At 42.5% G+C, this 21,760-nt stretch overlaps 2 protein-coding genes across 3 annotated transcripts in view; both read left to right on the forward strand.

Moving 5' to 3' along the window:
• The window catches only part of CANX (calnexin), a 33,539-nt gene extending 17,283 nt beyond the window's left edge, over positions 1 to 16,256 (forward strand). For both annotated transcript variants that reach the window (XM_055302222.1, XM_055302223.1), the window contains 11 exons: positions 350 to 491; positions 1,046 to 1,127; positions 1,683 to 1,875; positions 4,908 to 5,097; positions 7,357 to 7,470; positions 7,753 to 7,909; positions 9,818 to 10,033; positions 10,731 to 10,850; positions 11,669 to 11,795; positions 11,979 to 12,058; positions 13,891 to 16,256. In XM_055302222.1, coding sequence (XP_055158197.1) covers positions 350 to 491; positions 1,046 to 1,127; positions 1,683 to 1,875; positions 4,908 to 5,097; positions 7,357 to 7,470; positions 7,753 to 7,909; positions 9,818 to 10,033; positions 10,731 to 10,850; positions 11,669 to 11,795; positions 11,979 to 12,058; positions 13,891 to 13,944 — 1,475 coding nt within the window. In that variant the 3' untranslated portion in view covers positions 13,945 to 16,256. The remainder of the gene's footprint in view (positions 1 to 349; positions 492 to 1,045; positions 1,128 to 1,682; positions 1,876 to 4,907; positions 5,098 to 7,356; positions 7,471 to 7,752; positions 7,910 to 9,817; positions 10,034 to 10,730; positions 10,851 to 11,668; positions 11,796 to 11,978; positions 12,059 to 13,890) is intronic.
• A 1,604-nt stretch (positions 16,257 to 17,860) lies between these two features.
• Positions 17,861 to 21,760, forward strand: part of MAML1 (mastermind like transcriptional coactivator 1) — a 47,663-nt gene continuing 43,763 nt past the window's right edge. The window contains exons 1-2 of the mRNA XM_055302101.1: positions 17,861 to 18,364; positions 18,439 to 18,527. Coding sequence (XP_055158076.1) covers positions 18,133 to 18,364; positions 18,439 to 18,527 — 321 coding nt within the window. The 5' untranslated portion in view covers positions 17,861 to 18,132. The remainder of the gene's footprint in view (positions 18,365 to 18,438; positions 18,528 to 21,760) is intronic.

The following is a 21,760-nucleotide window of genomic DNA, read 5'->3' on the forward strand; positions in this document are numbered from 1 at the left end:
TAAGGCTGGTTTGAAAGGAGTATGTATACAATTTAAGATTTTTCCTTGGAAGCTTTGCTGTGTATTCATAGGATTAGACATGTTGACTATTTTCCACCACAGGATAGTGGTGCTGCTGTCTGTTGGAAATGGAAGGTCTTTGTCAGTATTGATGAAGTGAATATGCTACAGGTCTTATAACTCATCACATGTGTGTGTGGTTAATAGGCTACTCTCATAGGTAAGTGGGATAGGTTAAAAATTTGCCTGTATGATAGACGTGTACAACTTGGAGTTTTGCTTGTTCCCATTTAAGGGCTATTCAAAGGTATAATTAGGGAGTGGAATTATTTTTTCTGATGTCTTGCAGGAAAGTGGGAGGTAGATGAAATGAAGGAAACAAAGCTCCCAGGTGATAAAGGGCTTGTGTTGATGTCTCGGGCCAAGCATCATGCCATCTCTGCAAAACTCAACAAGCCCTTCCTGTTTGATACCAAGCCTCTCATTGTTCAGTGAGTGAAACGTATGCTTGATAGAAACATCCTAGATCTCAGGAAATTATTACTCTACTTTAAAAAATTATTAGAATAATTATATGTTACAGTAGTGGGGTTTGGGATATATTTAAGCATCCTGTAATCTAGTATTTTTTTTCTTGCCCAAAAGTCTTTTGAAACGATTGGCTAATTTTTCTCCTGATAGCAGATGATCAGGATTTTATAAAGAGTGTATACTGGGAATCTGCATAAGGTTTTGTTTTATTTTACTTATGTTTGGGGGGTGGTTGAGTAACCATTGAAAAGCAATAGAAGATGAAGGGTGCCTGGCTGGCTGGGTTGGCAAAGCATGAGACTTGATCTTGGGGTTGTGAGTTGAGTCCCAGTTGGGTGTAGAAATTACTTTTAAAAAAAAGTCTTCAAAAGCAATAGAAGATGGAATTTTTCTTAAGGATAAATGTATGACCTGTGTGATAAAACATGTGACCAAGATGGGGAGAGAGAAGTAAATAAAGACATTTGACTTTTCAAGATGCCTTATGGTTTTCTGCTTTTCTCTTTGAAATCAGGTATGAGGTTAATTTCCAAAATGGAATAGAATGTGGTGGTGCCTATGTGAAACTGCTTTCCAAAACCCCCGAACTCAACCTGGTAGGTACTTCCTGTTTCCTTATGTGGCCACCCACAGTTGTCTTTTAAGAATGTTAGAGAAAAGGAAAGAAAATCTTGTAAGACTTGGGAAAATGAAGACCTCTTCTGCTGTTGAAATATTTAGAGGATTGGGAACGTTGACTTTGACACTTTTTTGCTTTTTATTTAAAATGTGAATATCTTTTTTTTTTTTATGTGAATTTCAAAGCCATTTTGTCTTACCTCTGATTTCTGTTCTGTGTAATTTTTAGTTTTGGCAAATTTATTTCTTTGTTTTATGCAAGAAGCAGTAACTAAAGAAGATGCTAAATAACATGCATACTCTGATTTTTTTTTTTTAAAGCACTTTCATATATTCTCATGTAAAGTTTCCTGGTAATTTCTGGTTATTCCTTTCACTAGTATCTGTATAAACCTCATAAATGAATTAACTTTTTCTTTAAGGTCCCCAAAATTTACTTGGAACTTTAATAGAGGAAGTAGCACACTTTGAGAGTTTGCCTTTGAATACTTTTGATTGAGTCGCTTAAAAATAATTCATTCTTGTTTCTGAAGGATCAGTTCCACGACAAGACCCCTTATACGATTATGTTTGGTCCAGATAAATGTGGAGAAGACTATAAACTGCACTTCATCTTCCGCCACAAAAACCCCAAAACAGGCGTATATGAAGAAAAGCATGCTAAGAGGCCAGATGCAGATCTGAAGACCTATTTTACTGACAAGAAAACACATCTTTATACATTAAGTAAGAAAACATAGTAATTTGGGGGTACTCTGGCGCATACATTTATCACCTATTTAATTTAAAGTTTATACATCCTGGGATCCCTGGGTGGCGCAGCGGTTTGGCGCCTGCCTTTGGCCCAGGGCCCGATCCTGGAGACCCGGGATCGAATCCCACATCAGGCTCCTGGTGCATGCAGCCTGCTTCTCCCTCTGCTTGTTTCTCTGCCTCTCTCTCTCTCTGTGTGTGACTATCATAAATAAATAAAAAATTAAAAAAAAAAATTTAAAAAAAAAAAAATAAAGTTTATACATCCAGAAAAGACTCAGGCCTGCAGATACAGAGATTCTTAAGTCCTTGTTGACTTGATATCTTACTGGTGAAAAGAACTTAGTATCTTTTTTTTTTTTAAGGTTTTTTTTTTTTTTTCAAGATTTTATTTATTTATTCATGAGACATAGGCAGAGAAACAGGCTCCCTGCAAGGAGCCTAATGCAGGACTCAACCCTGGATCCTGGGATCATGACCTTAGCCAAAGGCAGACGCTCAACCACTGAGCCACCCAGATGTCTCAAGAACTTAATTTCTCAACACTAAAAAAGCTGCTTTTCCCATAGGTTGAATTGAGAAGTGGGGTTTGAGGTTTTGAAGAGTAAGCTTTTATGTGCCTAAAGAGCTTTGTTGATTCCCCTCCTTTTCTCCCATTGTGTCTTATTGATGACATGTTAAATAATAGGACACAATAAAAATATTTGTACATTTTTTTTCAAATGATGTTTCCATTGAACTTTGGCTACTCCAATATCTAGACAGTTGAGTTTAATCATTTGGACATTGGGATGTGTTTTTTTATTTTAATCTATTACTATTTTTAAAAGATTTATTTGTTTATTTTTTGAGAGAGTGAGAGACCATGTGAGTGGGAGGAAGGGCAGAGAGAGAGAGAGAATGAGATAGGGATCCTTAAGCACACTCTTCACTGAGCGTTGGGCTCGAGACCAGGACCCAAGCTGGAACCAGGAGCCAGCCACTTCACTGACCGAGCCACTGTGGGGCCCCTGGAATGTGTTCTTCACTTAGGTGAAGCTTTTCCTGCTGGTTTGAGCAAATACAGACATGCCGCTTTTCCTAAAGAATACAGCAATGTTTTTTTCTTTATAACAAAAATACCTACTTCGTATAGAATTAAAAAATTAGGGATCCCTGGGTGGCGCAGCAGTTTGGCGCCTGCCTTTGGCCCAGGGCGTGATCCTGGAGACCCGGGATCGAATCCCACATCGGGCTCCCGGTGCATGGAGCCTGCTTCTCCCTCTGCCTATGTCTCTGCCTCTCTCTCTTTCTCTCTCTGTGACTATCATAAATAAATAAAAATTAAAAAAAAACTTTAAAAAAAAAGAATTCAAAAATTAGAAATAAGCAAGACGAAAGACATTTAAAATTATCTGAAGTATTATGTATTTGGCTGTGTGTGTAATTTCTTATTTAAAGTTGCATGTAGGGATCCCTGGGTGGCGCAGCGGTTTGGCGCCTGCCTTTGGCCCAGGGCGTGATCCTGGAGACCTGGGATCGAATCCCATGTCAGGCTCCCGGTGCATGGAGCCTGCTTCTCCCTCTGCCTGTGTATCTGCCTCTCTCTCTGTGTGTGTGTGTGACTATCATAGATAAATAAAAAATTTAAAAAAATTTTAAAAATAAAAAATAAGAAATTTAAAAAAAAAATAAAGTTGCATGTAGTAGAGGTGTCTGGGTGGCAGAGTCGGTTGAGCTCTTGATGTTGACTCAGGGCATGATCTTTGGGTGGTGGGATTGAGCCCTGTATCAGGCAGGCTCTGCATTCAGCGGGGAGTCTGCTTGAGGATTCTGTTTTTCCTCCTCTGCCCCCTCCCTGCTCACGGGCGCACGTGAGCTCGCTTTCTCTCAGATAAACCTTTCAAAAAAAGTTGGACATGCTATATTTTATCTGCCATCTTCACAAAAGTCTAAGAATCTCCCTGTGACAGTATATATAACTGATAATGTTGCTGGTCTTCATTATCACTGAAAACAGTGCATAGGCACTCCTTGCTTTCCCTAGTATTCTGGATGTGCTGGAACCTAGTCTGTTGCCTATGAGACATTTAGGTGTGGGATCCAGGCTTTACAGTAAGTCTCAATTTATATACGTTTGGTGTTTTAATATGTTTAATGTCCGTAAGTGAAATCTCTCTCTCTTTTTTTTTTTTAAGTGAAGTCTCTTGACCTTTAAATTTTATGTATCATTTTTTTTTTGTTTTAAAATCCAGAGCAGGGATCCCTGGGTGGCGCAGCGGTTTGGCGCCTGCCTTTGGCCCAGGGCGCGATCCTGGAGACCTGGGATCGAATCCCACGTCGGGCTCCCGGTGCATGGAGCCTGCTTCTCCCTCTGCCTGTGTCTCTGCCTCTCTTTCTCTCTCTGTGTGACTACCATAAAAAAAAAAAAAAAAAAAAAAAAAAAAAAAAAATTTAAAATCCAGAGCAGGGTAGCCCGGGTGGCTCAGTGGTTTAGTGCCACCTTCAGCCCAGGTTGTGGTCCTAGAGACTCGGGATTGAGTCCCATGTTGGGCTCCCTGCATGGAGCCTGCTTCTCTCTCTGCCTCTCTTTCTCTCTCATGAATAAGTAAATAAAATCTTAAAAAAAAAAAAAATCCAGAGGAACTAGCACTTATGATTTACAGATAAGGAAGGAGAGTTAACTTACTTAAGGCTCCAAGACCATGTTCCTATTCTAGCACCCTGAGGTCATTACTCTGTGCTTCATTTTCTTGTTTTTAAAGATTTTATTTGTTTATTCATGAGAGACACACACACACAGAGGGAGAGAGGAACAGACATAGGCAGAGGAAGAAGCAGGCTCCATGTAGGGAGACTGATGTGGGACTCAGTCCCGGGTCTCCAGGATCACACCCTGGGCTGAAGGCGGCACTAAACCGCTGAGCCACCTGGGCTGCCCGGTTTTTTATTAGAAATATGATCTGCTGTGGTAGAGAGCTTGGGGAATTAACTTATTTTTTAAAATTGCTTTTAATTTTTTTCAGTCTTGAATCCAGATAATAGTTTTGAAATACTAGTGGACCAGTCTATTGTGAATAGTGGAAATTTACTAAATGACATGACTCCTCCTGTAAATCCTTCACGTGAAATTGAGGACCCAGAAGACCAGAAGCCTGAGGATTGGGATGAAAGACCAAAAATACCAGATCCTGATGCTGTCAAACCAGATGACTGGTGAGTCTTTGCCGTGCAGCATTTCGTATCTTCCATATGGCTTAAACAACTGAATGTTGGCTAAGATCTCATAGTTTAAATAATTTATGATGTTGTCTAAATGGTAGGAAAAATGGAGCCCACTATAGCTGAAAAGGGGCCATAGTGGTTATCTGGATTGCCTAACACCATTTCATAAGCCACAAAATGCTGAAATTGATGATAGAGTTTGCCTGTGGTAACATGGTTGGTTTGTAGCAGAACCTCTTTTGGCCTGGCCCTTCCACTGCTTCTATGAACTCATATTTAAAAGTCTTGATTTTTTTTTTTTAAGATTATATTTATTTGAGAGAGTATGTGTGCATGCAGTAGTGGAGGGGGGAGGAGAGGAGGGGGAGGTAGAAGCAGACTTTTCACTGAGCAGAGAACCTAAACGGGTCTCTATCCCAGGACCCTGAGAGATCATGATCTGAGCTATCTAGACACCCCTGAAAGTCTTGAAATTTTAATTTTCAATATGAAAAATAATATTTTTCCCATTTAAATTATACTCAAGACATATCTCTTCTGTATTGGGCATTGGAATACAAAATCACAACAATACCAGCTGCCCACATGGCTCCCAGACCATTTGTGAGACAGGCATGCGTGTGGTGAGTAATTTAATAGTAGGTATTAGTAAATGATCAGAGCACCAGGTGTACCTGATCCAGGGGTGGTTTCTTCGAGCAGGGCAAGTCAAACTGAGACTTGGAAATGGGATAGGAGTTAACCAAATAGTGAATATGGGAATTGGTATTCCCAGTTGAGGAGGAACAATGTTTGCAAAAGGAGGAGGAGTGAGCTTGACATGTGTGAGTGAACTTGAAAATATACTGTGTAGCCTTTCTTGTAGGGTACAAATTGGAGAGTAATGAAATGTGAAAGTAGTCAGGGTTGTACTTTTGTTTATGGACATGTTTGAACTCCTATACAATGACTCTCAGAAATGTCAGGAAGTGAAGAAAAGAATAAATTCTAGCTGATGTTTTTCCTTCCTCAAGAATACGTGTTCCTGAACTTTTATGCTGCACTAGTGTAAACGTTGAATTTATTTGTGTATTTGTGAACATAGATCTGGACTCAGCCTATTTCAGTATCATACTCTTTAACTGGCTGTTTTATTTTGGGGGTGGGAGTGTCCCGCTGAATGTTAAGACCTCATGCAGTTAATTTAAAACAAGCATGGTTCAAAAAGAAGCATAATCCTGACGAAGGATAGAAGATGTTTTTGCTTACCAGTAAAGTGGCACTGTTTCACAGTAACTGCATAAAACTTTGAAATTAGGTACTTCTCGATGAGCTTTTATTTTAAGAGTAATTGTTGGAGTTAAAATTCACATACTAAAATCCACCCTCTTAATTGGTACAATTCAGCAGTTTAGTATATGCACAGTATTGTGCAGCCATCACCACTAATTCCAGAACAATTGTATCACCCAAAAAGAAATCCATACTCATTAAGCAGTTACTTCCTGTTCCCCCTCCGTCTTGGCAATCACTAATTTTTCTGTCTCCATGGGTTGTCGATACTTTATTCTTTTTTCTAAGCACATAGTACTGCCACACTTTATCCGTTCCTCAGTTGACTGACATTTAGGTTGTTTCCCTGTTTTGACAGTGGCTATAAATAATGCTGCTATGAATACTCATTACAGGTTTTTGGGTAGTTCTACATTTTTATTGCTCTTGGAGTGGAATTGCTGGGTGATATGATAACTCTGTTTAACTTTTTGAGGAACTGCCAAACTTTTCCAAAGTGGCTATACTGTTTTATGTTCCCACTAGTGATATCATGAGAGTTCTGGTTTCTCCACATCCTTGCGAACATTTGTTTTTATCAGTCATTTTTCTTACAGCCATCCTAGTGGCTATGAAATGATATCTTATTGTGGCTTTGATTTGCATTTCCCTGATAACTAACGATGTGTTAAACATCACTTCATGTGCTTATTAGCCATTTTTTAATCTTTGGAGAAATGTCTGTTCACATCCTTTGCCAGTGTTTAAGTTGGGTTGTCTTTCTTATTGAATTGTAAGAGCTTGCTATGTATTCCGAATGTTAGACCATTACCAGATGGATGAATTATTCTATTCTATTTTCTAGAAGGAATTATTATAGATTTTGATTAAGCATGACTTAAATATTTTCAGGTTGCCCTGTTTCAGATTCACAAAGTGGGATCACATTGTTATTCTTGGTCAGTGTTGTCATAACTAGCTTTTTCTTTTGTGTTTAAGGGATGAAGATGCCCCTGCTAAGATTCCAGATGAAGAAGCTACAAAGCCTGATGGCTGGTTAGATGATGAACCCGAATATGTACCTGATCCAGATGCAGAGAAGCCAGAGGATTGGTAAGAGCTTTTAAATTAACCTGCTTTTTTATTGTAGTAAAAGTTAATGATTAAATATAGCCATGTCCAACTTAAGTGTGTAGAGCTCAACACATTTAATTACCTGTTTGTCTTTAATGCATCTGTCATGAAAAACCCTTGTTACTGGAAATGCAGGAACAAGATGATACTCTAGTGTCACAGTATGACACTGAAAACATTACTGCAGGGTTTTAGGGGAGTCCTGCCATGGCCGTCCTAGTCCTGTATCACAGAATCTACTTGTAATTTGTATCTCCACAGGGATGAAGATATGGATGGAGAATGGGAGGCTCCTCAGATCGCCAACCCTAAGTGTGAGTCGGCTCCTGGGTGTGGTGTCTGGCAGCGACCTATGATTGACAACCCTAATTATAAGGGCAAATGGAAGCCTCCCATGATTGACAATCCTAACTACCAGGTTTGTGCCTTTTGATGGTTGGGTTGCCTCACTGATCTGTTTGGATAGAAGTTTTGTCTATAGTGAGGCTGCATGGTTGATCCTGTATTCAAACTAATGAATTAAAAACAAACTTCAAGGGTGCCTAGGTGGCTCAGTCAGTTGAGATTCCAGCTCTTGATCTCAGCTCAGGTCTCAAGAGTCAGGGTCATGAGTTCAAGCCCCACATTGAGCTCCATGCTGCGCGTGGAGTCTATTAAAACACACACACACACACACACACACACACAAAAACTTCAGAATCCAGAGGGAGCTTATATGTTAAGTATTGAAAAAATAAACCTAGGGACTGGAAAGAGCTTTCCTAATTGCTTTGTAACTTGCGTTTAAAAACAGAAAAGAGGGATCCCTGGGTGGCTCAGTGGTTTGGTGCCTGCCTTCGGCCCAGGGCATGATCCTGGAGTCCCTGGATTAAGTCCTGCTTTGGGCTCCCTGCATGGAGCCTGCTTCTCCCTCTGCCTGTGTCTCTGCTTCTCTCTCTCTGTGTCTCATGAATAAATAAAATCTTAAAAAAACAAAAACAAAAACAGAAAAGAAAAATGGAAAGCTTGGGATTTGGGCACCCTGCTGTCATGTGGTAGGAGTGTTGCAGCCTCTGGATCCAAACTGGTGACCCGTGGGTTAGGGTGGCTAGAGTGTGGAGACGGGACGGGGCTCCCTAACCACAAGTCTGCTCAGTACTTCACTCAATATCTCTGTAAAAAAAGGCTGTGACGTGCAGATGAAACTCTAGGAATACAGATGGTGATGTTAGAATGCTGCAACTTTGCTGCAGATGTAAGCACTCAGACCCTGGTCTCTTGGATTTCTGTCCTAGTCAAATGATTAGTCATCATTAATTTCCACTTTGTCCCCCTTTATCTTATTTTTTTTTAAATGTTTATTTCAGAAGCAGAAAGAGTGTGTATGTGTGAGGGGGAGAGGAAGAGTGTTAAACCTACTTCTCTCTGAGCATGGAGCCTGATATGAGGCTCATCTGAAGGCCCTGAGATTATAACCTTAGCCCAAAATCAAGAGTCATATGCTCAACCAACTGAGCCACCCAGGCATTCCTGTCCCCCTTTATTTTTTTTTTTAATTTTTTTTATTTATTTATGATAGTCACAGAGGGAGAGAGAGAGAGAGAGGCAGAGACACAGGCAGAGGGAGAAGCAGGCTCCATGCACCGGGAGCCCGATGTGGGATTCGATCCTGGGTCTCCAGGATCGCACCCTGGGCCAAAGGCAGGCGCCAAACTGCTGCGCCACCCAGGGATCCCTCCTGTCCCCCTTTAAAATGTGAATATCAGTTGTGTCTCTGTGCATACACTACTGTATGCTTTTCTGTTTGTAAGTGTATTTTTGGTTGTGCAGTCAAGCAATAAGATAAATAAAAATTGCCTTTTAATTAAAACCGCCCTTTAGCTGTTCTATGGATAGCCATTTGGGTGGATTCCATTTTTTATTTGAGAGTCATTGCTGCAGTGATCACCCTTGTGCATGTCTGGGTATATGTGGTAACTATTCCTCTAGCTAGTTATCAAGAAGTACAGTTGCTGGTTGAAGGTCATGTACATTGCAAATCGCCACTGAGCAAGTCTGTACTTGTTCAAGGCTGTTTGTTGATAAGAGTCTGTTGGAATGTGCCCAGCAGAGTGAGGTGTGGGTTTGGGTCAAGGTCATTGCTGAGGTTAGAAATTGAAAGTAGTTAGGAGTCCAGACATCTTCATCATTTTCTCCCTAGTACTCAGTAACATTTACAAAGTCAGGATGTGCTTTCATTGGTCATGCAGGATTCATCTTAATTCTTACTTAGATTGATCATACATTTGTGTTGTTCATTAACTGAAATGATTTTTGGAAATATGTTTTTTTTTTTTTTTTTCTCCAGGGAATCTGGAAACCCCGGAAGATACCAAATCCGGATTTCTTTGAAGATCTGGAACCTTTCAAAATGACTCCTTTTAGTGCTATTGGTTTGGAACTGTGGTCTATGACCTCAGACATTTTTTTTGACAACTTTATTGTGTGCGGGGATCGAAGAGTAGTTGATGATTGGGCCAATGATGGATGGGGTCTGAAGAAAGCAGCTGATGGGGCTGCCGAGGTTTGTGCTTACTTCTTCTTAGGCATTTGTGACTGATATTGCGGGTGACAAATTGTTCCTTTTGTGGCAGGCCCTCTTCCTAGCATTTATCTTTTCCTTTATTTGAGAATATAAGCATAAGATGCATGACCAGATGCCTGCTAAAGACAAAATACTGGGTGTTTGGACATTATTTCATTAGTCTAATGTAGTGGATTTAGCTCTCCTATTTAGTGTTGTATGTAGGGGTTTTTTTGTTTTTGTTTTGTTTTTTAATTAACATGCTAAAATATATTTAACAAAATTTGCCACTTAGGATATTTTAATGTATTCTTAAATGTTGAGTCTTGGCTTACCAATACGTGCAGTTTTCACACAATTGGCCACATATCAGAGCTGTGAGTCAGAGAGCTGGAGACACTGAGATCAAGAAATTCTTCATTCACTGGCCCTGAGGTTAAGGGGGCCTCTAGCAGGCAATTAAGAAACCTGCTCTCAGATCTGTGAAAGGGAAATCACCTTGATAAGAAGAGTGGGGGTAGGGGGAAGAGAGACTTTTCTCTTACTTCCTTTTTATGTTGTATGAATATGTTGGCTTGAACTTTTTGACAAAGGAGGAGCCTGAGCAGTGCCATGTGGAAATTGAACAGTGGAATAGTGCAGACTACATTTGGTGTCAAAACCAAAGACCTGAAGTCTGTCCTGTCCTGTTTTTCAGCCAGGTGTAGTGGGGCAGATGATTGAGGCAGCTGAGGAGCGCCCGTGGCTCTGGGTGGTCTACGTTTTGACCGTAGCTCTGCCCGTGTTTCTTGTTATCCTCTTCTGCTGCTCTGGAAAGGTATGGGTTTTTCTGTTATATTAGTATAACTAAGATCTATTGCCAGAGGTTTTCTTAGTAATGACTGGGCCACATCTGAAACCTCATTCACTGCTCTCAGTGGCCATTTATTGTGCCCAGATGGGAGTAGGATTTACAGCTCTTCGGTTTCTAGTAGTATTTAAGCCTGCTGTATTACTCTTCCTAATATTTGGTAGCAGCTTTCTGGAAAACAAAACAAAAAAATCCAACAACTTAGATACAAAACCAGCCATCTGGGCCCAAACCAGCTTTTCCTCCTGTCATAGGGGCACTTTATAATTCGGTCTTTGATGTTTTTCATTATTCATTCTTCCTTCAGCATCCCTGTCCTCCCCACAAAAATACATGTGGGGATAATCCAGCCTTATTTTTGTTTTTCTTATTTAGTCTCTGTTGTATACAATCTGAAAACCAGGGAAGAAAATTTTGTTTAGGCACTCTCCTATTAAGTGAGGATTATGTTCACCTTGCATTCAGTATGTTTTGTAACATGATTCCCAAAGTTCCTTTTTCAGCTTTCTCCCCCACCACTATTCTGTGTGTCTGTGCCTCGGTCATCCTGGCTGTTTATATCTGCATGTTCCTGCCTAACTCCTTTGTTCTGTTTCTTCTGCCTTTGAAACACACATATGCTTACTAAAGAGAAAGTTTTTGGGGCAGAAATCCTGTCTTGACATTTTTATTTATCTACGCTAGTATATGGCCTTGTACAGAACTTTGCTTATAGGCATTCCGTAATTACAATGTAGTACCTAAAAATGTGAACAAAATGTTTGCACTTTGGGGGAATATTCCAGAAACAGTCAAGTCCTGTGGAGTATAAGAAGACAGACGCTCCTCAGCCAGATGTGAAGGAGGAGGAAGAAGAAAAGGAAGAGGAAAAGGACAAGGGCGATGAGGAGGAGGAGGGCGAAGAAAAACTTGGTAAGAAGTAGACCCCAGAATATCTGTTTTAAGCCATGGCCCAGAGGTGTTTAAGACTCAGAAGCAAGTTACAATAAAGATTGCCCTAGACTCTCAGAGGTGTGTTCTAATGCAGATGGTCTGATTATCAAAAACAAGTACAATGTTTTGCTCAGTTGGTTGTACTTTTGATTTCTGTCTCAGAAGAGAAGCAAAAAAGTGATGCTGAAGAAGATGGCGGCACTGCCAGTCAAGAGGAGGACGATAGGAAACCTAAGGCAGAGGTAATAGAAAGGGGAAGTAATGTTTTCTAGCTCAAGCAGCTCAAAGGTGCATTTAAGTAGGGGCGTATTTTCCTAGGGTCATTTTCATTGGCCGTGGCAGTTAAAAAAAGCCTGCTAGAATTAATTTTGTAGAAGTGGAATTCTTAGCAATACAGGTACACGTATCCTTGGATAATTTTAAACTACGTTTGAATCTCAGAAGCATTTTTCTGTGCTGCAGATGTTTTCTGGAATAAGCAGAAGGTTTCAGGGAAAAACCAATCAAATGTTTGTGGAGATGGTAACTTCAGGTTATTATTCAACACGTCTGTCTCCCCCCTCTCTCTCTCTCCTCACTGTGCCCTGAAAAAATATATTTCCTTCCCTGGTGGTCTAGTGGTTGGGGGGTGGGGTGAGAAGTATTTCTTGAACAATGATTTCATTGTATTCTGAAATTTTTGTCCCTGTTGCTCATGGATTTGTTCATTTAACTAGTATTTATGGAGTGCCCATCATGTGCCACACATTGTCAGTGAACAAGACAAAGATACCCTTCCTTTGGGGAGCATAAATTCCAAGGGGAGGAAAGAGACAATAAGCAGTAGGCGTTATAAGGAAGTAGTAAATGAGTATCAGTGTGTTAGGAGGCGATAGGTCCTGAAAAATGAAAGTAGGACAGGAAAAGATACTGGAAGTATGGGAAGTGAGATGGGTTGCAACGTTTGAGATGGTGGGCTTTGTTGAAGAGAGAAAAGGACTTTGCCATGGAGATGTCCATAAGAGGAATAATCCTGGCACTGAGAATGGCCAGGACAGGGGTCTGAAGTAGTAGTCTAGAAGACCAGTCTGGCCAGTAGAGAAGGGGATGGAGAAAAGGAGGTCGAGGAAGGCTCCAGATTAGGGAGGGTCTCTGAGGCCATGGTGTGGGCTTGGCTTCTCCTCCTCATGAAATGGGCAGCCATTGCAGGCTTTGGGGCACAGGAGTGACAGGATCTGATTACACTGGCTGCTGTGTTTTCTGCAGACCAGGGAGAATCAACGAGACTTGTTAGGAGGCTGCTGTGATAATGCAGGAAAGATATGGTGGCTCGGAGCAGAGTGATAGGAGAGGAGAGGATGAGAACTCATTGGCCTTCTAGGTCCATAGGACTGTGAGGGAAAGAGAATAATCTACACCTTTCTTGAAGTCCTTTTCTAAGCACTACTTTGTTTCGGTCTGCTCTTCCCTGGAAAACCCTACCCAATTGCCATTCCAGCTTCTACAGCTGCCCCAGCATTGATAAAGGTCAATGGTGTTTATATTTCCTATGGCTATATTCAGTCTCAGCTACAATGTAGAGTTTCAGCTAGATGTACTTCTTTCAGGTAGGGGCCAGTGTCATGCATAAATATTATATTCCTCAGTCTTTCTCACAAAATAAGAAGTTGCTACATTGAGTAGGAGGAGCTGTGGGCTTGTAGTCTTGAGTGTTATGTGGGACTCTGCTGGATAGTCTTCCATCCCCTTAGATCCTAGTTTTCTCAGCCTCAAAACAAAGCTAATGTGCCCACAGGCCAGTAGGTTAGGTTATTCAGGATTGAGCATCTGGTCCTTTTTAAAGAAAACGTTTTTGGGTTAGATTGAGGAAAGTGCATGTTTACAGAAAACAATACAGACTAAATTAGAGCACACATAACCCTACCACCTCCAAGACAACCGTTATTTTTGGTGCATTTTCTTCTAATTATTTTTGTTCTCTTTTTTTTTCCTTAGATGGCTCACCCTCAGCCTGGCTGATCTTGAAAACTTGTTGAAGTTTTACGTGTTTAAAGCATGCTAATTATAGTGAATTTCTTATTTTTTCAACCAACAGGAGGATGAAATTTTGAACAGATCACCAAGAAACAGAAAGCCACGAAGAGAGTGAAACAATTTTAAGAACTTGATCTGTGATTTCCTCTCCCTCCTCCCCTTCCCCTGCAAGCATGGTCCTGGGAGAGGACCTGGCACACCTTAGGTTGAACTCAGAAAACCTCCAGACATTACCATCAACAGGTTCCAGTCGAACACTAGCCTGTGTAATTTTAAACATCTAAGCAGTAAATAATTGCTGTTGTGAAATAAAGGACCCTGTTTCTGTAGAAAGAAGGCATATAACATTAATAGTTGTGAAATGTAACATGAAGCAACTAACTTGTATTTTTTGTTTTGTTTTGTTTTTAAACATCTTTGTTTTTTAAAATAGAGTGATAGAACTTTGCCAGTCTTTAAAATCTTGGCTTAATTTAATATATTAATCTGTCCATGCAGAAATAACACCAACCTTTAGAAATGTTTGGGGGATGAATTGCAGTTTCTATAACCAAATTTTAAAGTTTGGTATTATGAAACATTCAAGTGTTCTCTGTCCCTTAAAATTGATAATCATTGTTTAAAGTGCAGTCGTTTGTGGTTATAATCTTGTTTTGCTTGCTTCCATCACCCAGTTCCTCCTAAGAAAAATGAGGAGATGGACTGGATGGAAGCCCAAATTATAAAAGGTTCTGTTTCAGTTGTATTAAAAATAGACATACAGAAAGAAGAAACTTTTCCTCTTGGTGTTGGTTAGACCATACAGTGCGTGTGTTCTGTTGCCCTTGGTAGCAGCTCTGTTTCCAGACGGCTCTGCAGTCCGTTGAGGAGGTGGTATGATGTGGCATTCGGGCAGTCATGCTTCCACAACTGGGAGTGTCTGGGCTCCAGCCTTCCGGAGCAGGTGGCTGTTTGAGGAATGCTCCTAGGGCATGGGAGCTCCCAAGCAGACGCAGATGTTTTCATCACTTCCTCCACTGTGTTGACACTGTCTCCTTCCCAGTTGTCCTAGATCCCCAGCTTTCTCCTCTGCTATGCATTTTCTTCACAGCGCAGCTTGCAGTCCGTCACTGAAAATGATTATAAGCTCCGCATAGTGTTAAGCTTTATTGTGATTAAGTGTATGTTTCTTCCTTCTTTAAGCAGACCCACACCTTTCCAGGGTCAAAGTACAGGATAGGATACTGTCTTTCATTTTTATCCATTTCTTTTGCTCTGTGTCAAGACTTGAAAAGTCTCAGCCAGAGGTGAGCCAATTCAGAATCTGTAATTGAACACAGGCTTAAAGTATTTTTGGAGGAGTGGCATAACAGCATGAATTCTGAATTATTTTTTTTTTTAGCTGCTAAACTTTTTAAGTCTTCATTTGCAGTTCATGTAACATTTGTGTCTTAAATTACATGATAAAGCAGTCCTGTTAAAAAATTTTGGGGGGGGTATGTGGCTTGTAGAATTCTTTTAAGATGTGATCTTAGATTTTTTTTTTTCATGTGGAATGCAGATGGGTGCTATCAGAGCCTCTCCCCCATCACTTTAGTGTAATATCATTATTACACCACACTGAAATGTATTCAGAATTGTTTTAGCTTTATTCTTTCTTCAGAGGCGTTTCAGATGTACCGATGATACTGTTTCTTGCACTGAATATATAAACACTCCAAAGTGTTTATATTGGGGAGATTTGGGGAGGAAGTATATTCATAAAAAGATGAAGGCTGTATCTGTTTATTTTGTTTATCTTCAATTTTTTACTGGTTCACTGAAATTCTTATGAAGGTGGGATGAATTTTTCTTGCTGTTCAGTGCTTTATTCTTTTCATCTGTTGTTCTGTGGTCACAGTGACCTTAGCTATGTAGCAGACTTTCCCAAATGTATTGAGTGCAAATAAACAGTTACTTAGCAAGACCTAAAAATATGTCTGCAGGTTTCTCCTTGATGCAAATGTGTGGGATTATTATATTTCCAGAAACCTGCCTTCCTCACTGTCCATTGATGTTCCATCTCATGTTTCATCTAACAGTTTCTTCAGTTGAGCTGTGGAATGACGAGTATAAATTAGTGTTCATTTGCCTTTCCAGAATTATTTAGCAGTTCATCACCAAAGAAAGAAAGAAACAAAAGTCCTTCCTTGGTTCTCTTTTTCACCATGTCAAAGGTGCAGCCCTTCCAATTAAATGTCTGATACATTAATGAATGACCAGCAGTGTTTAGCTCTTAAAATGCACTTACATTATAGTTTGACGTGCTGGGTGTCTGTCACAGTGTTGTAAAATGCCCACTCCATCAGATTGTGTTCCTCAGTTCCTCTTATCCACAAAATACTCTCCATTTTTCTCAGATTGTCACATCACCAAATGTTATTATATTAAAGCCCTATGTTAAGTGTCTGCTTTTGACTGACGTTCTTCATGGTAATTTTCAATTCAGGTGTTTTATTGCAGAAAATGCGGACGGTTGAGTAATTACTTAATGTCACCATGTGGATTCGATCCAGTCAATTCAGTGTAGATTTTTGCCTTTTTGCTGCTGAATTGGGGGTCAGTAGTTTCTATGGTTAAATAGGGATAGCAGCTCAGAAAGCAGGGTGGGGAGGCAGTAATCTGTAGATAATATTCTTTAAGACATATGAGAGCCATTGAACTTTTAAATTTTTTTTGAACTTTTAAAATTTTATTAGAGAATGTTCAGAATCAGACTCTTATCTGTGCTTACTTGCGTATTTCAAGGATGTTTTTGAAAGTTAGGCCAAAACTTAAAATTAAGTGCTTTTAGGCTTTTGGATTGCTTACCAGAAGAGAGCGGAGTGTAGTACTCTTAGTCACTGTTATCTCACCTATTAGAAAATAGTTTAATTCTAATGTAAAATACATGTTGGTAGGCTGGAAAAAAAGAATCATTGATGTGGCCTTCCTGAGCTCTAGGCCCTTTTGCCTTCGCCCTCCCCCCCCCTTTTTTTTCTGCATTTGTATAAAAACAAATACTACTTGAGTAAGAACTCATTTTTTTTCCTTCTGATTTTAAAATAAAACATTTTGGTGGGCCCTGGTAAAAAGTTACTGTAACAAATGTCTGAGCTTTTGGTAGTGACTGTCCTGTGCAGCCTCCTGACACCTCCTGGGTGACCTTGACCTTTCTAGTCTCTCTCGGGCCAACGCAGGCTTAGGTACCTAGTTTGGGTACTGAGTCATTGCTTGTTTTTTCCCCAAGTCCCCCACCCCCGAGGCCTGCTGGTTATAACGCTAGAACGTAATAGTCTCTGTTTGGATTTTGTTGAATGACTAAGTTTTACCTAAGTCACCATCCTTAAATGTCAGGCCAGGCTCCCTGTTTTTTGGCTGAAGCACTATCCTTTACAGTTCACCCCCCCACCACCACCACCAAGGGAGCTAACTCTTCTTCACACCCTCCTCTTCCCGTCTGCTGGGGCTGCTGCTTTTTACATTAAGTGGAAACTGACAGCCCCAGTGATTCAGAATGGTGCAAGAGAAAAACCTCTTAAAGCTCACTCATGGACAATTCCGATCAATTATGAGGCCGGATGTAAGGAATGCGGTCGGAAAACAGCTGACGCTGAAAAAAGCACGGCTCCTTTCCAGTTTGTGAAAACAACTGTAAGAGGGTACAGGGGAGGAAAATGGTGAAGCGCGGAGGTGCCAGGCGAGCGTCTCGGTCCGGCAGCTACGCGGCGCGCACTGCCCCGTCGCTCCACGGGCCCGGAAGGGCCTGCCGGCGAGGGGTGGCGTGGAGGACCGGCTCCTGTCGGTCATACTTGGCCCCTCGCCACGCTCCGAGGCCCGCCCAGGGGCTTCCCTCCGCCCCTCACTTGAGAGTTCCTTTTAAACTCCGCTCGGGAGCCCCAGCTCGCCCCTTTGCGTGTCGCCCCCGCCCTCCGGCGGCCCGCTCTCCCTGCCGATTGGCCGCGGTGCCTGTCTGTCAGCCGTGACGTCGGGGTCGTCTGCCGGGGCCCCGCCCTCTTCCGAGAGCCCTGAAAACAATTTTAAGATGGCGGCGGCGGCGGCGCGGAAAACAATGGGGCCGGGGCGGCCGGGACAGGCCGAAGCCTGAGGTGGGCAGCTAGCGCCGGCCCGGGTCGGGCCAAGCGGGGCCCGACGAAGACCCGCCGCCGCGCGCGAGCCCGCTCCGCACTGTGCGGGGCCATGGCGCGACCGTGAGGCGGCCGGGCCGCCGGCGAGGTGCGGAACCCGCAGTGCCAGCCGGCCCCGACAGGCCCGCCCCGGGCCCGGTCAGCGCAGCCCGCGGCCCATGGTGCTGCCCACCTGCCCCATGGCGGAGTTTGCGCTGCCGCGGCACAGCGCGGTCATGGAGCGCCTCCGCCGGCGCATCGAGCTGTGCCGGCGCCACCACAGCACCTGCGAGGCCCGCTACGAGGCCGTGTCGCCCGAGCGCCTGGAGCTCGAGCGCCAGCACACTTTCGCTCTGCACCAGCGCTGCATCCAGGCCAAAGCCAAGCGCGCCGGCAAGCACCGGCAGCCGCCCGCCCCGGCCCCGGCCCCGGCCCCGGCCCCGGCCCCAGCCCGGCCGCCGCCCCGGCCCCGCCGCCCGCCGCCGCCGCCGCCGCCGCCCCAGCGCCCGCCGTGCCGACCCCGGCCCCGCGCCTCGACGCCGCCGACGGCCCCGAGCACGGCCGCCCGGTCGCGGTGAGTAGGGCTTGGGGAGCAGCCCCTGTCCGGGAGGCGCTGCCCCTGCCGCCGCCCGGCCGCCTGGAGGCTTCCCGGGAGCCCTCAGCTCCTCTGCTCCGGCTCGGGGGAGGCTGACATGGCAGGGACTGAGCAGTTGTCAGCAGCGGGAAATGGCACTGCGGCATTTACTGTGGGAAGGTGCTTCTTCCAGGCTGGATTCCGGACTTTTGATGGCTCCTTTGGGGGGACCAGACGGGCACAGAGTTGCCTCTGATAGTGGCTTCCTTACTGTGCGGATGTTTATAAGGTCCTTGCCCTTGGAAGAGTCCGGGCTTACATATGGAAGTCAGTCGACCCGCAGTTGTCCAAATCAAACTGTTCTGAACGGAAAAACCCGCAAATCGGGGGCAGTCGTTGTAAAAGGCATAATACTGCTTATCGAGTTGCAAAAAAGTATTGCTTATTTAGGCAATCAGGAATGCGTGAACTTGTGATTCCAGCAACATCGTTGACAATGCCCGTTTTAATTTATAAGCCTCTTTAAGATCTCTGGTGTTAGAGAATTCGTTGGTTAGAGGTTTACCTCCCAGAAACCGACCTGTAAAAGAATGACAGTAAGGTTTTATTTTGTTTTTTTTTTTTGGTGGTGGTGGTTTTCATGGTGATTTAAAGTTTAAAACAAGTGTTACTAATCTAGTTTCTGTGTGGTTTTTAAATTTGTGTCTTTATTGCCTCTCACCTAGGCTGTTGCAGTGCAAGTCTTGTCTTTTTTTCCTCTCTAAATGCTGTGTCCCCACAGGTCCTATGCTCTGGTTGAATTCTTTTCCTTATTCTCTCCTCCACTGGGCTGCTGGACACTTCACTGCTTATCATATGGACTAGTCCAGCCTTCTGAACCTCACTTTTTCCATCTGTAAACTGTGGGTGTTGTTTAGCTTCTTATCCTCCGGGGTTCTTGTAAGACTCAGAAGAGTGCCGATGTGAAAATATTTCATAAACAGAAAGGCTGCTGCCTGCAGGACCCTTCTCCCCTTTCAGAATCCTGCCATCCTTCAGCTCATCTTCCTCTTCTTTAAAGTGAGTTTCTGACCGGAGTCTTCTTTGTGAAAACATGTAGAAAACAACGTATGGTTTGGATGGCACCTGGGTGGCTCAGTGGTTGAGAGCATCTGCCTTTCAGGTTGTGGTCCTGGGATCCTGGGATTGAGTCCTGCATCCAGCTCCCCGCAGGGAGCCTGCTTCTCCTTTGCCTATGTCTTTGTCTCTCTTTGTGTCTCATGAACAAATAAATAAAATCTTAAAAAAGAAAAGGTATTGGCTGTGCTATTTATTTTTAGCGCATAGTGGTACTACTTAGGTCGTGTCTTGCCAACTAGACTGGAAGCCCTGGGAGGCAGGTAGGAGTTGGGCTCCAAGTCCTGTGCACATCTTAAGGCCTTCAGCACTTGTTTGTTGAGAGACTGATGTTAAACTTTGTAGTACTTTACTCAGTAATCTATTCTCTTGTGCACTAACCTCGAAAAAGCAAAATGGCTTAATTTCATGAGCCACCTTTACTAACTCTTATTTTAAGGAAAGCCTTTAAGAGTAGTGGGTGGTCATTCCAATTTAAGTACACCGTGAAAGCTCATAAATATCCTAGTTTTATACTCAAAATAGTTACCTTGAACACCCTGTAGAAGGTATATTAGTAGTGATTCAATTTGTTTAAAGAGAGTAAGAGCTTAGACCCTGTATGTTATCTTTAGTCCTGATTTATTGGAAAGAAATGAGGCATGCTATTTGAAGAGAAATTAATTATGAGTGTGTTAGAACTTGAATCTGGCTTGTCAGTCATTCCTTTGGGTGTTAGAGCCTGATCAGATGTGCCATGTTATGCTGATGTCTTATCACATTAAACTTTGACCCATGGATTTCATGAGTTTAAACATCAGAGTGGAAGTGCTCTTCTGCCTCTCCTGGGATGGGGGACCCTTTTCATTTCAGTCTACAAGTGATTCTAGCTGACCTCTTTGGTCTTGGGATGAGGTCCTAGTAACCAAAGATCAATGTCTCTAAGAAAACAGTGATTTCCATTTTAATGGCTTTACTCAGTTCACAGGGGAGCAGGGCCTTGCCTGGAGAGGACTTTGGCTTAGAGGGAGAGAAAAGCTTTGCACAGAGAGATGGAGAGGAGAAGATGCTTCTTAGTCATTGTTACGTTGGACAGTTCTATATATGTACTTGATCTACTTAATACACCTTTCATAGGGAATATTATTACTTCTTTTTTTCCCAAATGTACTATAATACTGGTAGGCCACTGTTTCATAGCCAGAGTAACCATCAGCAAACCATTTGTAAAACTGAAAAAGGATCAGATTTACAATAGAGTTTACCTTCAGGTTTTCTCCTTTTTTAGGATGTCCTACCACTGCAGTCTTAACCTCTATCCGCTTATTTTGTTGAAGATGGATTCGAAACAGTGCCTCAGACTTTTTTCTATTCTAGTTGTCAAAGAATGACCTTATTTGGTTTTCTTTATACTGTATATGTATTAAAAACCAGATTGTTGGGGTTTTAAGATTTACTTATATGGGGGGGGGGCAAGCAGGGGGAAGGGGAGAGGGATAGGGAGAGAGAGAATCCCAAGCGGACTGTCAACTGCAGAGCCCAATGCAGGGCTCAACACCATGACCCTGGGATCATGACCTGAACTGAAATCAAGAGTCAGACACTCAACCGACTGAGCCACCCAAGTTGCCCCCAGATTGTTTTTAACGGCAGTTAAGATTGACTTCTTTTTATTAGGAATGCTGGATTATAGAGAATTATCTAACCACTATACAAGCATTTATTCTGTAATGAAAATAGTCTTCTACAGTAGCTTGAACATTCTTAGTAAAATGCTGTAAAGGTTTATGCCTTGTCCTGTTATCCATCATTGTTACACCTTTGCTGCTCATTTCCTTAAGTAGTTGTGCAAGTCTATGGAGATATTTGACAGTTGCCTACCAACCATTCATGGAAGTTGCCTTCCCAGTTTATTAGTTTAGGTGTGGAAACTTTCCCTTTCTTTTTCTCTTTTTGATTTTTGATTTGTATATAATTTAAAACTTAGAGAAGAACTACACAAATAGTACAGAGAACATCTGTACAGTCTTCACTTAGATTCTGCCCGTGTCACCATTGTGCCCCATTAACTTTATCATTTGCACACATGCTCTTTCTCTCCTGTCCACACCCATCCATCCATCCATCTCTATCTTTCT

Source organism: Nyctereutes procyonoides, unplaced genomic scaffold (assembly GCF_905146905.1).
Source record: "Nyctereutes procyonoides isolate TBG_1078 unplaced genomic scaffold, NYPRO_anot_genome, whole genome shotgun sequence".
Taxonomy (NCBI): domain Eukaryota; kingdom Metazoa; phylum Chordata; class Mammalia; order Carnivora; family Canidae; genus Nyctereutes; species Nyctereutes procyonoides.